The sequence below is a fragment of the Meriones unguiculatus genome, chromosome 19 (genome assembly GCF_030254825.1).
Source record: "Meriones unguiculatus strain TT.TT164.6M chromosome 19, Bangor_MerUng_6.1, whole genome shotgun sequence".
In the NCBI taxonomy this organism is placed as follows: domain Eukaryota; kingdom Metazoa; phylum Chordata; class Mammalia; order Rodentia; family Muridae; genus Meriones; species Meriones unguiculatus.
This window is the reverse complement of record NC_083366.1, coordinates 68,886,273-68,905,803: the sequence shown is the minus strand read 5'-3', so window position 1 is coordinate 68,905,803 and position 19,531 is coordinate 68,886,273. Positions and strand designations below refer to the sequence as shown.

General features: G+C 48.6%; 1 protein-coding gene across 13 annotated transcripts in view; it reads right to left on the bottom strand.

The window, feature by feature from the left end:
- The window catches only part of Nsd1 (nuclear receptor binding SET domain protein 1), a 127,109-nt gene that overhangs the window by 94,872 nt on the left and 12,706 nt on the right, over nucleotides 1–19,531 (bottom strand). The window contains exons 1-3 of one of the 13 annotated variants that reach the window (XM_060372445.1): nucleotides 16,446–16,538; nucleotides 13,229–13,342; nucleotides 12,399–12,488 (exon numbers count right to left, since the gene is read on the bottom strand). In XM_060372445.1, the coding sequence (XP_060228428.1) occupies nucleotides 12,399–12,488; nucleotides 13,229–13,258 (120 nt within the window). In that variant the 5' untranslated portion in view covers nucleotides 13,259–13,342; nucleotides 16,446–16,538. Of the gene's footprint in view, nucleotides 1–12,398; nucleotides 13,343–14,367; nucleotides 14,393–14,437; nucleotides 14,664–15,264; nucleotides 15,404–15,797; nucleotides 15,990–16,284; nucleotides 16,307–16,445; nucleotides 16,539–19,531 lie in introns of those variants that run through there. The other 12 variants (XM_060372450.1, XM_060372444.1, XM_060372446.1 and 9 more) reach the window with 12 other exon arrangements.

The following is a 19,531-nucleotide window of genomic DNA, read 5'->3' as shown; positions in this document are numbered from 1 at the left end:
CATAAGAGACAAGGTCTCCCTAGAATAGCCCAGGTTAGATCAGAACTGGTGATCCTCCTACCTCAGCCTACCAAGTACTATAATTACAGGTCTCTAACATGCCAACCTTCTCTCCACTGCCGCAGTATGTTAATGTGATTATTTTCCCGTCCCCGTCATGTAATGGAGGCAGCGAGATCTGGGGCACACAGCCTGTAGTTCTCTACAGCGCCAGGTATAGATGAATCCTAACTATAAATCCAAAGAAGTTGCTTACATCTGAGTCCCAAGTCCACCCTTCATTTATAAAATGAAACAAGAAAAGTGAAAATCAGAAATGAATATCTCCCCGGCTGAAGAGGTGGTCCCGTGGCTAACAGCGATTGCTGTTCTTGCAAAGGACCCATCCACATTTAGCTCCGAAGCACCCATGTCAAGCAGCTCACAACCACCTGCAGGGGCTCCAACCAGCTCTTGACTGGCCTCCTTGAATACCTACACAGATATGTACACACTCACACAATACATAAATAATTAAAAAATTAAATATCTTTTTTAAGTAAAGTGGTGATATGGCATAGTTGAAAGCGCTTTTTGCCACCCAGCCTGATGACCTGAATTTGATCCCTGAGACACACAAGATGAAAGAAACAACTCCCACAGCTGTCCTCTCACCTCCATGTATGCCTTGGTATAGGTGCGCCCCCACCATCCCACACTCACATAAACAAATAAATGTATTAAAACTGTAAAGAAAGCAAGGTCTAGGAGCTGGTGGTCCGTAGCTGTAATCCTAACCCACAGAAGGCAGAGGCAAGAACACTAGCTCGAGAGCAGACTCGGCTGCACGAGGAGTTTAAACATTGATACCTGGAAGGAGCCAGGCGGTGATGCATGCCTGTGGTCCCAGCACTCCAGAAGCAGAGGTAGGCAGATCTCTGAGTCTGAGGCTAGCTTGGTCGGCAGAGTGATTTCTAGGACAGCCAGGGCTACACAGAGAAACCCTGTCCTGAAAAATGAAATTAGGAAAAGAGCTGAAAGAGAGGGGGCTGGGTATGTAGCTCAGTAATAAGTATGAGCCTAATTCATGCAGGGCCCTGGCTTATCCCCAGCACTAAACACCAGAAACTGAGGATGGCAAAAAGTCCTCAGACGTTAGACAACCTTTAGCCTAGAATACCAAAGTGATGAATACTCTTACTCACAAAAGGCTCATGATTCAAACAACCAATATTAAACTCCAAGGCAAAGATAAAGTTTTGCTTATCTGATCAATTTCCTGACTTTGGGGTCTTACTATTGATGCTAGATTTGCTTTTATTTTATATTCCATGTGGTTGTTATGTGTGCATGAATTGGCATGTTACAGGTCCATTCTGGCCTTTCACCCTGTGGGGCTCAGAGACTGAACCCACATCTCCTTAGCGGCAAGATCTTCTTACACATTTAGCCATCTAGTCAGCCACTGTGTATGTACGTGTGTGTGCATGTGCATGTGTGTGTAAGACAATGAATGACTGAATGAAGGAATGAGAATGTAAATGAGTGCAGATGCCTGAGGTTAGGTTTTCATGACGAAGGCGTTACAGGGAGATGCAAGCTATCTGATATGGGTGCTGAAAACAAAGCACAGGTACTTTGTAGCTCCTTTTTTCAGTTTTTGACCTAGGGTCTCCCAGGTATAACCCACGGTAGCCTGGAGCTCACCATATGTAACATGGACTAATCTCAAATTCAAGGTCCTCTAGCCATGTGCTACTGGCTTGTTTTTTGAGACAAGATGCCACTATGAAGTCCAGGCTACTCTCAATTTTTCAATCCTCCTGGCTTCAGCTTCCTGAGGGTTATGTTATCATACCCAAAATGTTATCCTTAAGATACATACATGTTTAATAATGCAATGAGATACATATAAGACCAAGTATTAAAGAACTTAGGTACATTAGCAAATACTGGAAAAAAAAAACAAAAACTCAATGTTCATCAACAATGACTAGTTATTAATTGTGGTACACCCAAACAAGAACCTGATAGCATAAAAATGAAGTAATCTGGGCTGGAGAGATGGCTCAGAGGTTACGAGAACTGTCTGCTCTTCCTAAAGGTCCTGAGTTCAATTCTCAGCAACCACACGGTGGCTCACAACCATCTATATTGGGACCTGATGCCCTCTTCTGCCATGCAGGCATATGTCCAGATAGAGCATTCATATAAACAAAATCTTAAAAAAAAAAAAAAAAAAGTAATCTGGGGCTGAAGAATGGCTCAGCAGTTGAGTTTAATGCTCTTGCAGAGAACCCACTTTCAGTTCCCAGCACCCACATGACAGCGCACACTACCTACCAGAGGAAGTCTAACACCCTCTCTGGCCTTCGAGGGCATTGCGCACATGTGGTACAGATACATATCAGGCAAACATTCATACACATGAAATAAAAATAAAATCTGTTTAAAAAAAAGGATGAGGCAAAAAAAAAAAGGATGAGGCAATCCTTTTGTGTTTATATTGTATGTGTGTGCATGTACCTGTGTGTGTCTACAAGGATGTGGAAGAAGGTAATTTGTGGAAACTGGCTCTCTCTTTACCTCTATATAGGTTCCAAGATCAGGTCATCAGGCTTGATGGTGGCAAACACATTTACCTGTGAGCCATCTTGCTGGGTCTGCTTTATTTTGAGACAGGGTCTTATGTAGCCCAGGTGGCCTCCAATTCATAGCATAAACAAGGATAGCACTGAGTTCCTGGTTTGGCCACTACCACCCAACTACTGGGATTACTGGTATGCCTATCTGGTGTATCTAACTGGTGTAAATAAACACCTGCTCTTCCAGAAGACTGGGGTTCAATTCCTAGTACCCCTGAGTAGTTCACAGCTGTCTGTAACTCATAAAGCAGTTCTTTATGTAGATACCACATATCACAGATAAAATACAATAAAGTGCAGACAGTAGAGCTACCAAGGTTGTTTTTGTTTTTTTTTTTTTCAATTGTGTGTGTGGTTCTATAGGTCAAATGATGTGCTTTAGCCTCAGTTCCTCAGGAGGGTAAGACACAAGGATCACCTGATTCCAAAGATAGCAGGTGAACCTTAGCAACACAGGCAGACCCTGTCTGAAGAAAAGAGAAATAAAACACTGTGTATGAAAGGACATTATTTTAACAATTATGTATGTGGCTATATATGTATTTTGCATGCATCTGTGTCCCACAAGCATACCTGGTGGCCACGGAGCATCCAGGCCATCAGATCCTCTGGAACTAGAGTTACAAACAGCTGGGAGCTGTAGTGCTAGGAATTGAACCCTAGTCTTCTGAAAGAGCAGACTTACTGAGTCATCTCTCCAGCCCCCATATGAAAATGTTTATCTTATACCTTGCTGTTTGAAACATAAAGCAACTTTAAATTACTGTCCCAAGTAAAATAGCATACAATGTAAATGGAAAGCCTATAAATGGAAATTTTTAACACAGTTACAAAGCATTGAAATCTTAATGGAGATGGGGAGGGGTCTGCTAGGAATGAAACAGGTACAAAAAAGCCCTAGAGAAAAGAACTGTTAACCGTTACCAAGAGGCCCCCAGTATAAACTGAGGGGACTAGAAAGAAGCTGCAGTCATGGCCGTTAAAGACCAGCCTCGTCTGCATAGCAAGACCCTGTCTTAAAAAGAAAAAACTATCCTTACATCACCACAGGACTATAAACCCAAAGTTGTTATTAAGCACCTCCAAAACAGACTTTCATAAGGATAGATCCTTCTAGATTTTAACTGCACTATCAGAAAAAGTAATAACAAAAGCCAATTTTAATATTCCTGGTAAACATGTAGTCCATACTGAATATACAATTATGAAAAATAATAAATCCCTTTAACTAATCTTTATCTTTCAAACAGTCACTGAAATGAAAATAGAATATTCTCATGTTCATGTTGCAAATATGCTGTGTAGTAAAATGCAAGGAGAAATCATTTGCCATGACTGAAATCTTTATAAAAATGTTGTTCTTTGTTAATAATTTAAACCAGGCTATGACGGTGCACGCCTTCAGTCCTAGTACTCAAGCAGAGGCAGGCCAATCTCTGAGTTCAAGGCTAGCCTGCTCTACACAGAGAAACCCTCTCTTAAAAAATCAAAATAGTAATAATAATAATTTAAATGACATACAAGGTAGCACACTCCAAGTGTCTTAAATTTTATGACACATTATAATAAAAACTGCATTATTAACTGTTTTTTGTTTGTTTGAGTTTTCTGAGATAGTTTCTCTGTCTTGTTTTAGCCTTGGCTATCCTGGAACTCACTCTGTAGCCCAGGCTAGCCTCAAATTCTCAGAGATCCAACTGTCTCTGCCTCTGCTTCCCAAGTGCTGGGAGTAAAGATATATACCACCAGTACCTGGCATAATTTTCTCATATATGCAGTATTCAAATTTTCTTTCTAATCATTAAAATAATTACAGAAGATTAAACTCTATCATTTTAACACTTATCTAAACAAGACTAAGCAAGATAATATGTACAAGCAAGTTATACACTGATGACTTAAAATCAGGTAAATCTTTAAGACCTTGGTTATATGACTTCCTCTAAATGGTTTAGTCTTCAGAAAGACTCTATTTTCTACTGGCCTTATTTTTTTTTTTTTTTTTTTTTTTGAGACAGACCTGCATTATATAGCCCCAGCTGACCTACAACTCACAAGAGATCCTCCTGTCTCTGCCCCACAAAGTGCTGGGATTAGTGATCTGCACCACCTCCTCCTGCTTACGTAAAGAAACCCAGAACATTATGCCTGCCAGGCAAGCACTCACCACTGGTCTCTCTCCCCAGATAGAGTTGCTTTTCTAAATTAGACTATAAGCAGGCCCAGGAGTACATGCCTGTGATTCCAGCATTTGCTTGGAAGGCTGAAACAGGAGTGTTCTAAGCCAGTCTTGGGCAACATGGGGAAAGCAAAGTAAAATAAGATTAAAGAAGTAGAACACAGAGATAATACATTAAGTGAAAAAAGAATCTTAACGTGTACATCATCTGCTACTTTGTGCTATTCAGCAGTGGGAAGAAGACACAATAACTGGATATGTTAACTAACCAGGCAAAGAACAGCAGTTGTTTCACTGGTACAAGTTTAAGTTTTTTTCACTACTGTTTATTCGGAAATTAAGTTTGAGAGCTAGGAAGATTGTTCAATGGGTAAAGAGACTTAATGTTGAGCCTAACTGTGTGCGAACAATCCCTGGAACCCACAGAATTGAAGGAGAGACCTTGCTCCATGAAGTTGTCTCCTGCTGTCTACATGTGCACTGCAGCAGGCGCACAGAGAAGAAACACCACAAATGTGTTTTCTGATGGGTGTGGGAGCACATGCCTTTAATCCCACGATTCAGTTCCAGGGTTACATAGAAAAGTCTCAAAACACAAACAAACAAATGTATGTGTGTTGGGAGGGCTAAGTATGGGAGAAGGAGAGAGAGAGAGAGAGAAATAAGACAGATACCACAGAAGATCACCAAAACTATAAACTAGCCTGACTCCAGGATAGCTTGAGCTACATGGTGGTACCCTGTTTCGAACAAGACAAAGAAAACTTGTAATTTGTAACAGAGATGCAGCTCAGTTGCTACCAGGCCTGCCTAGCATGCGTGGCACCTGGAATTCTGCACTAACACCCCCTGGCACGGTGGAACATATTTGTAATCACTGCTCTCCGGAAGTAACCGCAAGAAGATCACAAGATCAAGGTCAGCCTCAACAAAATAGCTACTTTGAAGTCAGCCTGGAATATATAAAACCATGTTGAAACCATGTTTCAAAAAGGGGGGGAAAAGCATACTATCTAGGGCTAGCCAAATTGTCAGCAAATGCTGGACACAGGTTTTTTGTTGTTTGGTTTTTCTTTTTTTGAGACAGGGTTTCTCTGTGTAGCCTTGGCTGTCCTGAACTCACTTTGTAGACCAGGCTGCCCTCAAACCCATAGAGATCTACCTGCCTCTGCCTCCTGAGCGCTGGGATTACAAGCATGTATGTGCTGCTGTGCATGACTAGTACAGGTTTTTTAAAATCTGTTTTTGCTGGGTATGGTGGCACAGAACTTTAATCCTAGCACTCAAGAGGAAGTGGTAGGGAGATTTCTAAATTTTTTAGATTTTTGAGACCAGCATGGTCTATATATGTGCTCATGCCAGCCAAGACTACATAGTGAAAGTGAAACCATGTCTCATAAAAATATACATCACAAAAATATATACATATTTTTATTTATGTGTATGTGTGTATGCAACATGTGTCAGTGCCCACAGGGGCTAAGAGAGGACATCAGATCCCTGAATCAGGGGCTACAGGTGGTTGTGAGCTGTCAACAGAGGTGCTTAGGAATCAAACTCAGGTTCTTTACAAGAGCAGTAACAGCTCATAACCATAGAGCCATCTCTCCAGCCCCGAGATCATTACAATTCTTCATGAAAAATCAAAGCAGATAAACCTATCAAGAACTGTAAAAAGTGATTTTTGTCCTGATAACTCTGTCAGAGTTCACCCTTAGAAAATAATGTTATACATAACTATAAACCTGATTCGGTGCCTGCCTATCAAGACTTCAGTTACAGATGGGCATAGCAGCTGGTGCCCATAATCCTAGTGCTTGAAAGGCCAAGACACGAGGAGTCTGAGGTAAGCCTTGGCTACACAGAGAGATCCCATCTAAAAACCAATGACTCTATATCACCCCTAACAAAGAACCAACATCAGATCTGAATTTCCCCTTTTTGTACAGTAACACTTCAACCCTTAAGCTGTTTCCAAAACACTGCAAGCAGTTCTGATGGAATACCCCTATAACCCTAACACTAAGGAGAGGAAGACAAAAGAATCTTTAATTTAAGTTAGCTTGAGCTACAGAGCTCAAAAATAGCTTTAAACAGAATTCTATTACCTTTTAATTGTTCTGCAATTCTTTACAGATCATGGCATGTTGTAAGTCATTATCTGATATACTAATTATTTAAAAAAAAACATATGTAAATCTAGGAGAACAGAGCTTCCCTATTATGAACAAGGCCCTGGGTCCAATCTCTAGTACAGACAAGAAAATACTAATTTTAATAGGGAAGAACCATAAACTAGATTCTCTCCCTAATATAGGCTATCCCGTAACTGAAACTCACAAACCCCAGCTGCCTCAGCCTCCTGAAAACTGACATTGCACACATTTCCACAAAACACAGGTCTTTACTACATTTTGTATGGAAGTATAATGGCCTTGTATTGTTTCCAAAATGGTCTCATTATGTAGCTACCCTGCTGGCCTGGAACTTAACACGGATCCAGTCTGTGCTTCCCCATGTGCTGGGATAGAAGGCACATGATGGCCACGCCCTGCCTACAAATAAAAATTTACAGGTATAAAAAAACAACAAAAAATGAGTTAGGTATAAAATGTCATGGTGATCTGTGTGACGTTAATGTCCACTTGTGAGCATAAGCGCACCAAGTACAGGGCAGAAAGAAAGCAGAGAGGACATGGGGCACTCTCTCACTTAGAAAGGGGACTGCTTGGCTGCTCAGGGTATGTAAGGGCTATCACATAACCTGTGAGAATTTCTTTTAATTTAATATATTAAAATACTTCATTTTCCAAAATGTATTTTATCCTTATAGCACCCCCCCCTTTTGGAAAGGGGTCTTACTGCAGCCCTTGCAGGCATTGGCCAACACTCAGTCTTCCAGCACAGAGATGCAGCTCAGTTGTTGGAGTGTTTGCCCAGAGCACAGAGCCTGAGGTTCCAGTCTCCATTACCTCCAAAAATTGGGTATGGTGGTACGTGCTTAATTCTAGCACTGGGATGTGGATAGAAGAGGATATGAAGTTCATAGCCATCTTTCACTAGAAATAGAAGTTTAAAAACACAGTGGGAAGCTATTTAAAAAAAGAAAGAGAAAAAAAGAGAAAGGAGTACTTTGTTTTACTTAAATAAAAAATTATTTATATAAGGTCCTTATGATATGAAAAATTGTTTAAAATTACATTTAAGGTGTAACAGTGCATGCTTTTAATCCTAAAAAAGCATGGGAGGCAGAAGAAAAAGCAGGAGATCTCTGTGACTTTGAGGCAGCCATCCAGGGCTTCACAGAGAAACCCTGTCTCATTCATAAATAAATAAATAAATATGAATCACATTTGTGTGGGTGCATGCACAGGCATGTATGTAGAGGCCAAAGAACACCTTCCAAGTGTCAGTCCTGTCCTTTTACCACGTGGGTGCCAGGAACTGAAGTCACCAGACTTGGAGGCCAAGGCTTTTTACTGACTGAACTTATTGAGTCATTAAAAGAATGTACATAACTAGCAAGCCTTTAATCCCAGCACTCAAAGGCAGAGGCTAGTTCCAGAACAGCCAGGGATACACAGAGATAGTAATTGTCAAACCAGACAACTTAGCAAGACCCTGTCTCAAAATAAAATGGAAAAGTGGTGAAATACCTGCCTAGTATGTATGGAAACCTAACTACAATTACCAGCATTAACCAGACCTACCAATGAAACCTGAAGAGGGAGATCTCTGCATGTGGTAGGCTAAAGCATGAGACTACCTGGACTATACTAGTAAAATGGTTACCACTATCATCACCACTAATACTACCACTAGATAATCCAATTTGAAAACAGACAAAATATATTAATATACTCAGCAATGACAAAATACAAACAGCAAATAAGCTTGGGACAGGACTGATGGCTCGGAAGTTAAGAGTACTGGTTGTTCTTCCACAGAACTTGGATTCAATTCCCAGCATGCACAAGACAGCTAACAACTACTGGTAGCTCAACTTCCAAAAGGTCTGATACCGACTTCTAGACTCCAACAACACAGCACAGTTGCATAATGGACATTCATGAAGGCAAAAATACCCATACACAAAAAACCTTTTCATGTGTAAAAGAAAAAGCATGCATTAACTATTAGCAAAGGTATAAATTAAAACCACAATGAAGGAGCCAGATGGTGGTGGCACATGTCTTTAATCCTAGCACTTAGGAGGCAGAAGCAGGGGGATCTCTGATTTCAAGGCCAACCCCATCTACACAGTAAATTCCAGGACAGCCAGGGCTATACAGAGACCCCCATCTTGAACTAGCCTTCCCCAACCCTCCCCCAAAAAAAACCCCACAACGCAGGGGACTTGGGACATGGTTCAGTGGGTCTAGCCTTTCAAGCCTGACCATACAAGTTCCATCCCCAGAAGCCACAGAAAGCCAGATGCCATGGTCTGCACTTGTAATCCCAGCTCTCCTAAGGTAGACACAGAAGAACTGCCTGGAAACTCATGGGCCAGATAGCCTGAAATACAGAGAACACACAAAAGACCTGCCTAAGAAAGGGCATGGAAATACTAAATCCAGCAAGTCTTTAAAAAAAAAAAATCTCTTTGTAGATGAAGCTAGTCTTGAACTCACAGTTATCTACCTGCCTCTGCCTCCCTTGGTGCTAGAATTAAAGGTGCATACTGCCACTCCTGGCTTTCTTTTTTTTTAAATTTATTTATTATGTATACACTCTTCTGCCTGTATGTGTGCCTGCATGCCAGAAGAGGGCACCAGATCTCATTATAGATGGTTTTCAGCCACCATGTGGTTGCTGAGAATTGAACTCAGGAACTATGGAAGAGCAGCCAGTGGCTCTTAACCTCTGAGCCACCTCTCCAGCCCTAAACCTCAGAGATCCACCTGCTTCTGCCTTTGTGTGCTATAATACCTAGCATTTAAATCACATTGCAGAGCCCAGAATGGCTTCAAAATAAAATCCTATCTTCAGTCTCCAAACTGCTGGGATCACTGACATATGCCATAACATTAAGTTTAATACCATATTTTCAGTGACTAAGACATAAGGTAAAAAGATCAGTTTGCAATCAGAATTTCTTAGTCAAAAGTTCCAGTTTTCACACAGTGAAGCAGTAGCTAAATAAATCAGTGCAAGTAGATGAGCAAACATTACATGACCACAATGCCAACAGAATTTTGAGTGTGAGGAATGTCCAGGATACATGGCAAGAAAAACTGGGGTAGTAACAAACCTGTAACTCCCACCTTTTGAGGTGGAAGCAGAAGGATCAGAAATCCAAAGTCATTCTCTGCTATACAAAGTTCAAGAGCAGTCACGAGCACCCTGTCTCAAAAACATACATAGGAGCTAGGCAGTGTGGCCGCTTTAATCCCAGCACTCGGGAGGTAAAGGCATGCAAATCTCTGAGTTTGAAGACAGCCTGGTCTACAGTGAGTTCCAGGACAACCAAAGCTACACAGAGAAACCCTATCTCAAAAAACAAACATATACATATGTACATATGTGTATATACACACACACACACACTCACGAGCAAGCTGGTGAGATGACACACAGAAGAAAAAGGAACATACCACCAAGCCTGATGACCTTAGCTTGACCCCTGAAACCTAGACAGTAGAATAGCAGCAGCACTCAATTCTGACTGAAGTATTCACGTACTTTTTGTTGTTGTTGTCTGTTTCTTCTTCTTTGTTTGTTTTGATCACTATTGCCCAGGTTGGCCTCAACCTTGGGCAACCCTTCCTGCCTCAGTTTCTGAGTGCTAAGAAATAGGCATGACTCACCACACCTGAATGGCTTCAACCTCCATCTTCTACGACGTCTCTTTTTACTACAAGGCTATGAAGAGACACTCAATATGACAATATAGACTAAATAATTAGTAAGTCACTGCCTGTGACTTTTTTTGAAAAATTTTGAGATCAATCTTTTCTCAAGATGTCACCTAATATGTATAATATATACAGGTTTGTACTAGGAAGGAAGTAAAATATTCTACATTTATACAAGTTTGTCAGCTACCATGTTGGATGTGTAATATACTCAAAAGATTGGGGGGGGCAGGGGCGGAGAGTGGTTTCTTGAGACAAAGCCTTACACTATAGTCTGGCGGTGGCTTAGAACTCATTATGTAACCCAGGTGGCCTCAGACTCTAAGTGCTCACCCTCCAGAATGCTGAGATTACAGACGTGAGGCACCACGCCCAGGTCTGCTGCAGTTAGCAGGACCAATACTAGACTACATCCACCTGGTGAGACCTGTGTAGGTTTATATTTCTACTGCCCGTTTCTACTAATTCTACTAATCTAATTCTACCGTCAACAAGGACAAAACTACACACACGTACTATAAATACCAACCCGGACCCAAAGAAAAGCTTTGTGTGGGCTGCCAGTAGGCTTTCAAAATAAATTATACTCTAATCTACATCCAGGACAATATAACACAAATTCAAGATATCCACAAGTTTTTTAAAATCTGTAACTGCCAAGCTAAGAAACCAGAGTAGTAAGTCACAGCTGATATCAATCAACCAAAACCAAGGTGACACAACCACATTCTCTCTGCAGCTTTAGAGGCAAAATAAATTTTAATGTCTTCAAAACAATCATCTACATCCTATAAAAATGTCTTATAAGATCTTTGTTGTATTTTCAGGCATCTGTTGACTCCCCCAAAACACATAATCCTCTTTGGTGACAGTACCAGTGACCAGACAACATAGTGTTAGAGCAGAAAACAAAAATCAGAATCAAATATGTAAAGCTAAAAGTGGTCTTTCAGAAATCTAGGACTTTTAATTTTCGAAGTGATGAAACCGGGACTAAAGAGGCCAACTGGTCATTTAACTAGGCAAGAAATTCTAAAAAACAAGAACTTTATCTTTTACTACCTGCCAGCAACACTATATAACATGAAGAAACTCATGTATTCCTCTCCATTTCTACACACACATGCAAATCCTTGCATAACTAGAAAAGCTTATCAAGCCTAACTCAGTGGTGGCAGTTATCGAAGGCAAAGCCCGCTGCAACTTTACAAGTAGTTCAGAAAAAATTTAACCTACTTTAAATTTTGAGTGCTGGCCAAGAAAGTTTCCCATCTTAGCCAAGTTGTTAAATCTGTGCCTAAAATGCAAGTCAACCTGCAGCAAGTCTGGCCCGCGAGAAACAAGTCATGCTTTATCCAGACACAGGACTCCAAGTCACACCCTGGTCCCCTGCCCTGCTGGCCTCCGCAGACCAAAGCTGTTTTTGCTGTTTTGTTCGTTTTTCAAAGGTGAAACCTGTATACCTACCTGTATCCTGACCATGTAAACCTGACCCCAGTCAAATACCCTCAGAGCTTCAACACTTAGCCCATCCTCAATGAAGCCATTTGGGATAAACTAGAAAGAACCAAACTCACACCACAGAGATATGTTTAAAAATCAAAGTAAATTTTCCCAAGAAGGTCATCGTTAACTTCCAGCTATGAACTGGCAACAGAAACAAATTAAAAAAGTTTCCCTTTAAGTGGCCTGTATATATACATTCAAGTATCTATTTAAGTTGTACCAAAAACTGCTTACAAATGGCAATTCCTGTGAAGCAGATGATGATGAAGCTCCAGGCAATTCTAGCATGTTTCCTAATGTACTGCTGCTGGAGTCTGGATCATCCTGAAAAGATAAATTTATTGAGTTAAATTGCTCCTCTATGGTAATGTTTGTGTCTCCTAGTGAAATGGGGGCTGGGAGGAGGGCTGTCTTTTCATTGCTTCGGTCCACTTCACTTCTTTGTTTATTTTCCTGTTTTTCGGTGTGAGGAGCTAATGGCAAGAATGGCCGTTTGACTGCACCGTGTCTACTCTCTGGTGTGCGGTCTTGTTCACTTCTCATGGCCACTTCTACACCGTGTTCTGATTTAGGCTCATCACTGCAGGCGGCACTGGTCTGAGTTTCCTCCAAGATCTCCTCTATGCTCTCATCCTCTGTGACTGGCTGCTCTGGGGCCATTTCAGAATCTACACCTGCATCGTCCACACAAGCAAAACTCTCAAAGTGCAGAAAGCCATTCTGGGTCGTCTCTGTCTCTCTTAACTGGAGTTCGGGGCAGTTATTACAAGAGGACGCCTGTTTCAGAGCAAGTGCTGCTGGACCACCGGGACTCAAGCAAGTGCAAACATTTGGCGACTGAGCTCTTGAATCACTTTTTGCAGGGTCTTGAAAGGACTCTGATCCATCAGCAGACCCACTTAAATACTCTACATTGATCATGGAGGCCAGATCCTGTAGTCTCCGCAGTGGAATGTAACAAGACGGAGAATCTTGTCCATAAGCATTTTGGGATGTTCCACTGGCAGTCGGTAACTGCATAGTACACCCATTAAGTGGCTCAGAGAAATTGGATTGACCATTACCGAATGGGCTGTCCTTGTCTTCGGGGGCATCTAAATCCACTGGCTTAGAAAAGGACAGCAGGCAATTTCTTCTAGATAGTTCACAAGTCTGATCCATACTGTGCCCGCATCAACCTGAAATCCAAGAGACACAGCAATTAATCTGAGTTAACAGACCGTCTGGCTCTTCTCTTCAAAATGGCAGCCACTTCTGGAGGCCTAGTGGCCTTTCTGCTGCACTTCCAAGGACGGAAAAAGTTCTCCAGGCTGACACAGGAAAATGGCCTCAGTGGGTCTCCGAGGACTACATCTTCCCGGAGCTGGGTAAATCCTGCCACATGGAAGCAGCCCGTTCCTCTTCCTTGCACTGCAGACTGGTGGACTCCGGGGCTGAACTAAAATTAAAGCCCTTTGGCAGTCGAAATTCCCAGCTCTCGAACGACAGCCCTCCTCTCCCGCTCCCCACGCCCAAGGTCCGACAGCCAAAGCTCTTGAAAGGGAAGGGGCTGCGGGTTTCGGGGGCAGCTTCTGGACGCTGCACAAAAAGGTGTTCCCTCCTCCTCCTCCGCAAGCTGGGCGCAGCGGTCACAATAGCGCTGCACCCCGCGCCCCGCCGGCGCCCGAGCCTTTGCAGCTACCGTGCGCAGGCCTCGAGCCAGTTAGCCGAGGCGGGTGCGCCCCGGAGCTCGCCTTCCCGACGGCAAACACAGCGGGGTTCGGCGCTGCAAGGGCCGCGAGGCCGGGCACGGTCCCGGGAGGGCACCCGAGGCGGCCCGCGAAGCCCAGCCCGTGGAGCAGCAGCTGCTACAGCTTGACAAACATGGCTGCTGCCGCCGCCGCCGCCTGCCCGGGCCGCGCTCCTTCCCGCAGCCGCGGCAGCACCGCCCCGCAGCGCCGCCGGCGCTCGTCGCCAGTCGGCCGCCGGCAAAGTTTGCTGCGGGAGGGAGGGCGGCCGCCCCCGCGGCCCCCAGCCAGCTACCTGGGGGCGAGCCGGGGCCGCGGGGCGCGCGGGGCGGCGATGCTCCGGCCGCCGCGCCGGGAGGAAGTTCGCCGCAGCCCGGCCTGGTGAGGCCCGAGGCCCGCCGGGAGGGATGGAGGCCGGGGAGGGGGCCGCGGCTGCAGCAGCAGCGCCGCCCGCCCGGATCGCCCCCGTCCCTCACCTCACGGCCACCACCATCTTCCCGGCCCGGCCGTCTCCCCCTCCCCCGCCCGCCCCTGCGCGCTAGTTACCGTGCCCCGCGCCCCCTCCCGGGCCAGCTGGGGGAGGGGGACCCTCATCACACCGGGGCGCGAGCGGAGCCGAGGCCAGCGCGGGGAGCCGCTCGCCGCGGCCCCCGCCCCCCCTCGTGTCTCTTTGGGCGAGGAGGCAGCGAACGCGACCTGCCCCGGCCTAAGTCCTCCGAGTCCTCCTCCTCCTCCTCCGAGTCCTCCTCCTCACACCCCCGCCGGGCGCGCCCCCGCTCCCGGCGCGTGCTCCCGAGAGCGCGCCGCGCGCCGGCCCGCGTGCGGCAGGAGCCCCGGGGGCGCGCGCGCTCCCTCCCCCCCCGCCGCGCGCCCCCGCGAGCGCGCCCCCACGCCTCGCTCTTCGGGGTTCAGGGCGGGCGAGGCCGGGCTGGCGAGCCGGGCGGCCCAATCAGCGGAGCCCCCGCCGCCGCCCCCGGCCCTCCCCCGGCGCGCCCGCTCAGGCCCAGGGCCCACGGGCTGGCCCTGCCGCCCGGGCGGGGCCCGAGGCGGGCTTCCCCGGGGGCCTCGCGCGCCCCCGGGGGAGCGTCAGGGCCTGCGGGCGTCGTGGGTGGCTCCGCGCTCCCCTCACCTACCTCGGGGCGCCGCGCCGGCCCCCGCTCGCGCACGGCCCCCGCACCCCGCGCCTCCTGACACCCCAGCCCCGCAGACACCTGGCCCGGCCGCGGCCTGGCCTGCCGGCCCCGGCCCAGGCCCGCGGCGGCCCCGGCCTCCATCTTAGGTTCCAGCCCGGGCTCCCCGTGCACCGGGCACTTGCCCTGGGCCCGCTGCCTTCGAGCGAGGCCGAGGCCGCCCCCTCCTGCCGCAGGGCTCACCTGGGAGCTGGGCACGGGCTCTTCGAGGCCCCGGGCCCCGGGCAGACGTGGCCGCGGGGGAAGCCCCTGGCCCGGCCGCACCCCAAACCCACAGCACCACCACTGCGAACCAAGCTGCACAGGAAACAAAATGGAGGCAGCAGCTCGGGTCTGCGTCCCCGAGCCGAGCCTGCCCGGCCCTGGGGCGCCCCTTCGGCCGCAGGCTCGACGCCCCGCAACGCGGGGTGCCCGGCCCGTCCCGGGAGCCTCGGGCAGCCGGCCCAGCGCCGCACAGGCGGCCCGGGGACTCGGGCCTGCGGTGCCCACGGCCGCTCACCCACCACCCCTGCCCTTCCCCCTCCCCCGCTCCTCTCCCTCCCCACGCCCGGGCCGTGCGGGGTGAGCGGCTCCGGGCGGCTGGGGCGGCTGACCCCCTCCCGGGCACTGGCCGCAGGACCGTGGCCTCGGCCGAGGGATGAGGCCCGAGACCCCCACCCCTAGCTCTGAGCCCGCGCCCCGACCTTCGGGACGGTAGCCTAGCAGCGCGCCCGCACCTCGGCCTGCAGCCCCCGCCCAGGGAGGCCGGGTCCCTAGGCCAGCCGGCGCGGGGACGAAGCTCCTCGGTCGCCCTCGGGCCCAGGGGTCTTGGCCGCCCCGGGCGGGGCGGGGGGAGCCCTGGGGGAGGGGTCCACTAATCCCTGCACCGCCTCCCGCGCCTGGGCCGGGGCTAGGCCTGGCACCGCGGCCGGGGCTGCGGGCGCCGGCGGGCCTGGCTGGGTGCGGGCGCGCGGGGCGAGGGCCCGGGAGGGGCAGCGCCTCGCACCGCGGACGCTGCAGTTCTCCGCACCCAGGCAGATGGCCCCCTCGAGCGCGCCTCACCCCTGCGGCCCGGGCGTCGGGACCCCGGCGGGGCCGCACGGGGACAGCACACAGCCTGGATGGCCGGGCCGAGCGCGAGAGGCGCAGCCCGCGGCCTAGGGACGCTCCACGTTAGGACGGAGCTCAGGCGTGCGCTCGCCGCCAGGGCCCCGCAGCACCGACCTAGCAGGGCTGCAGCGCGGCCATTCCTCAAAGACACTGAGGGGAAGGACAGGTCAGGGAAGCCAGGCCAGGCCTGGCCCCGCCATCGCAGGCCCCTGAGGCTCTCGGCTTGCTTCCGGGACCCTTCTGTTCCCGGGCTTGCTTCACAGCGGGAAGCTCACCGCAGGCATTACTTGGTCCCTAGAGCGCTAAGCGCAACCTGTTGTTGAGGGAATGCCATATTGGACCGCCAGAGAATTTCCGCCTCTTCCAGAAAGCCTTCGGTGATTTGGAGTTCATTTCAAAGCTGAGGGCGCCGCCCTTGGTGGCCACGTGACCACCATTCCTCCAGAGGCTTAGGAAACATGCTTCGTGGTTGCCCCGGTGGAGTGTTTCCCGGGGCCCTCGGGGGACTGGAGCCCTCGGGGGACAGCAGCCACTTCGGGGCAGTCGCCCACCGGCTGTCTGCAAGAGTCGCTCTCCGTAAGGGTTGAGCCGACTCCATCCTTCCCTGGCCTTCACCTGGTGACCGGGCCCAGCCAGCAGCAGCAGCTCAGGATGCTTCCGGCTGTTTGCTGTCCAACACCCACAGTCCATTAAAGGAGGCTCGGAAGCAGGCCTTTGGCCTACCTTCAGGAAGAACTCTGGCCCTGCCAAGAGCGTCCTGTGCAACCAAGAGCCGCGAGGCCGCCGCAACCGCTGTTGAAGACAGAGGCACTCACGTTTCCAGATGCCAAGCTGACTGGCAGTTTTCCTTGCGCCAGAACTAGCCGGAGAAAAGCTGGAGCACAATTCAGGGCCCAGCCTTTTGTTCTAAGGAGTCGCTCCTGCTAACCCCATCATGCAATTCAACAGTAAAGCTCTAACTGGTTCCTTTTTCACAGCTAATAATTGGAGCCAGTCACTTCTAACTGGCAGTTACCCCCAATGCTAATCACACCAATCAAAGTTTTTCCCAGTGCATAGCCCAATTTAAGGTACTTGCAACTGGCGCTGGATGGCCTTGAAGAAATTATTTTCCAGCACCCAGCCTCAGTCTCCTCACCTGTGGCCCCCCAGTCACAGGCCACTGGGAGGACCCCGTGACAGGCTGGCAATCTACCCTTGGCAGCTCCGGGCCTGACAAATGCTGAACTGTAGTTCTTCACTTCCTTCAGCAACCATTTCCTGCATCCGAGGCAATGCACTGGGCTCCGGGGAAGCAAAACACGAGATGCTGTGCCAGAAAACCTGTGGCCTTGGGGGGGGGGGTGTTAAATAAAAGTACTGAGAGAGATTATCTGATCTTTTCACACTACTGCCCTTCAGGAACCTCCTCCCTGACCTCCTGCCATTCCCCTACATTCAGGATGACCTAATTACTGACATGACTAAGACTAGGACCCCGAGAAAAATCAGACTTCCCTGGGTAACACCTGAGGGCCCTCCCTGCCTCTTACAGTAAAACTGTCTACCACAGTGACTCAAACAGCATGCTTATTGGAGCTGAGCTGAGTCTCTTCTCAGGGCCTGTATTTTCACAAGGATACTGAATCCTCAAGTGAGTCAGGGCTACTTTCCTGTAAGATGGGGTTCTGGGGTGTAGACCTAGCTCTTCACTGGCCGAGCACAGCTCGGGAACCTGTTCTGGGCCTGCACGTCCTCTGGAGACGGTGACAATGCGTGCTTGCCGAACGCATGTTTTTAATTAGACACCACCGAGTGCTTGACATGCATCTGTTCCTTTAACCCTTTACTAGTCTATGAAAGTTAAGACCTAGGAGGTCAAGGCCTTTGAGCAAGGTCTCAGAACCATGACTTTCAGCAGTACGGTGGGCCTCCACCCTCGTCCTAGCCTGCACACCCAACAGATGCTATGTAAAAAAACAGCGAGACAAGATGTCAGGGTTTGACTCCAGGCAAAGTGGCATTACCTCAGCCTCCACACCCTCGTCTACAATCCGTGGCTGCTTGATCATGATTTGTACCATGAGGAAAGGTACCTGCTAGGATTACTGGCCGGGCCTCCATCTCTTTCAGAACTGTTCCCTTTTGATTCATTAACTCCACAAACAGTTGTTGAGGATGATCAGAGCCTTGTGGAGAAAGAAACCAGAAGTGCCAGAAGAGCACCCAACAGATCTAGAAAGATCTTCAGGAGGAGGAAAGATCCTTCAAGGAGGAATTCTGAAGGATATAAAGGAATGGTCAGGGAAGGAAGACACAGAGACTCCAGCAGAAGAGCCCAAGGAACCTCAGTAGCTGACAGTTGAGCATGACTGCCGTCTAGAGCACGGGGCAGGAAGCTGGAGGGGCAAGAAGAGGTGATAAGGATAAGGAAGCTCTCAGAGGCCTGCACATGCGGGCCTTGGAAGGAGCTAGGGTACCATGGAAGGATAATGGTTTTGATTTTGCCTGTGTGGTGAAAACAGCGTGCCCTTAGCTGAAACCACTAGGAACCCAGCCCAACCCCAGGAAGGATCCTGCCTCTGGCATGTGCCATGACAGTCGTAGTTCACAAACAGGAGTAGCTTATCTTCACCCAAGACACTGTCTCAGTTAATTCCTGGGGTGGACGCTCCTGTTATTTCCGTCCTGCAGATATGAAGTTCCCAGAGCCAAACGTCCACCCCTGCCCACTCCATACTCTTTGTTCTCAGTCAGGGCTTGGCAGAGACATGGAGGCCTCTGATAATTTCTCTCAAATGCAGGCAGTGAACACTGTGACCACCCCTTTGTGTGTGGCAAAGTTGTCTGCCTGTGTCAAAGTTGGTCATTAAACCATCCCACATCTATGGCTCCGACTCCAAGGGCTGCGACTGCCTACTCTCCTTCCCCTCAAACATCACTCTGCAAACCCCTGCGCATGGTGGCCACCGACCATCGCTTACCCAGGGGCCTGGTGCCAAGATTAGCCACGTTCCCTCCGGCGAGCTGCTGCTCTCTCTGCCTTCCCCTCTCTGTCAGGCAAACACATGTTCATGTCGCTGTAGAAGGGGCCTCCTCTTGGAGGTCTTCCCTGATGCCATCTGAACACAAGCAACTCCTGCCTACCTCCCTAAAATAAGACTTTTGCAGTACCACTGCTTCTCAGCCTGTCCCGGCCACTTGTGGAGCCCCTACCATAGGCATAGGGCGCACAATTCTCTGACTTAAAATCACTGAGGTTCAGAGAGCATCATCAGAAAACAATTCCTAAGTCCTGCACTATCCCTCCCTCCCTCCTACCCTGTTTCCTACCTCTTTGGAAGGTTTTCTATGATCAACCCTGTTTGTGTATAAATAAAAG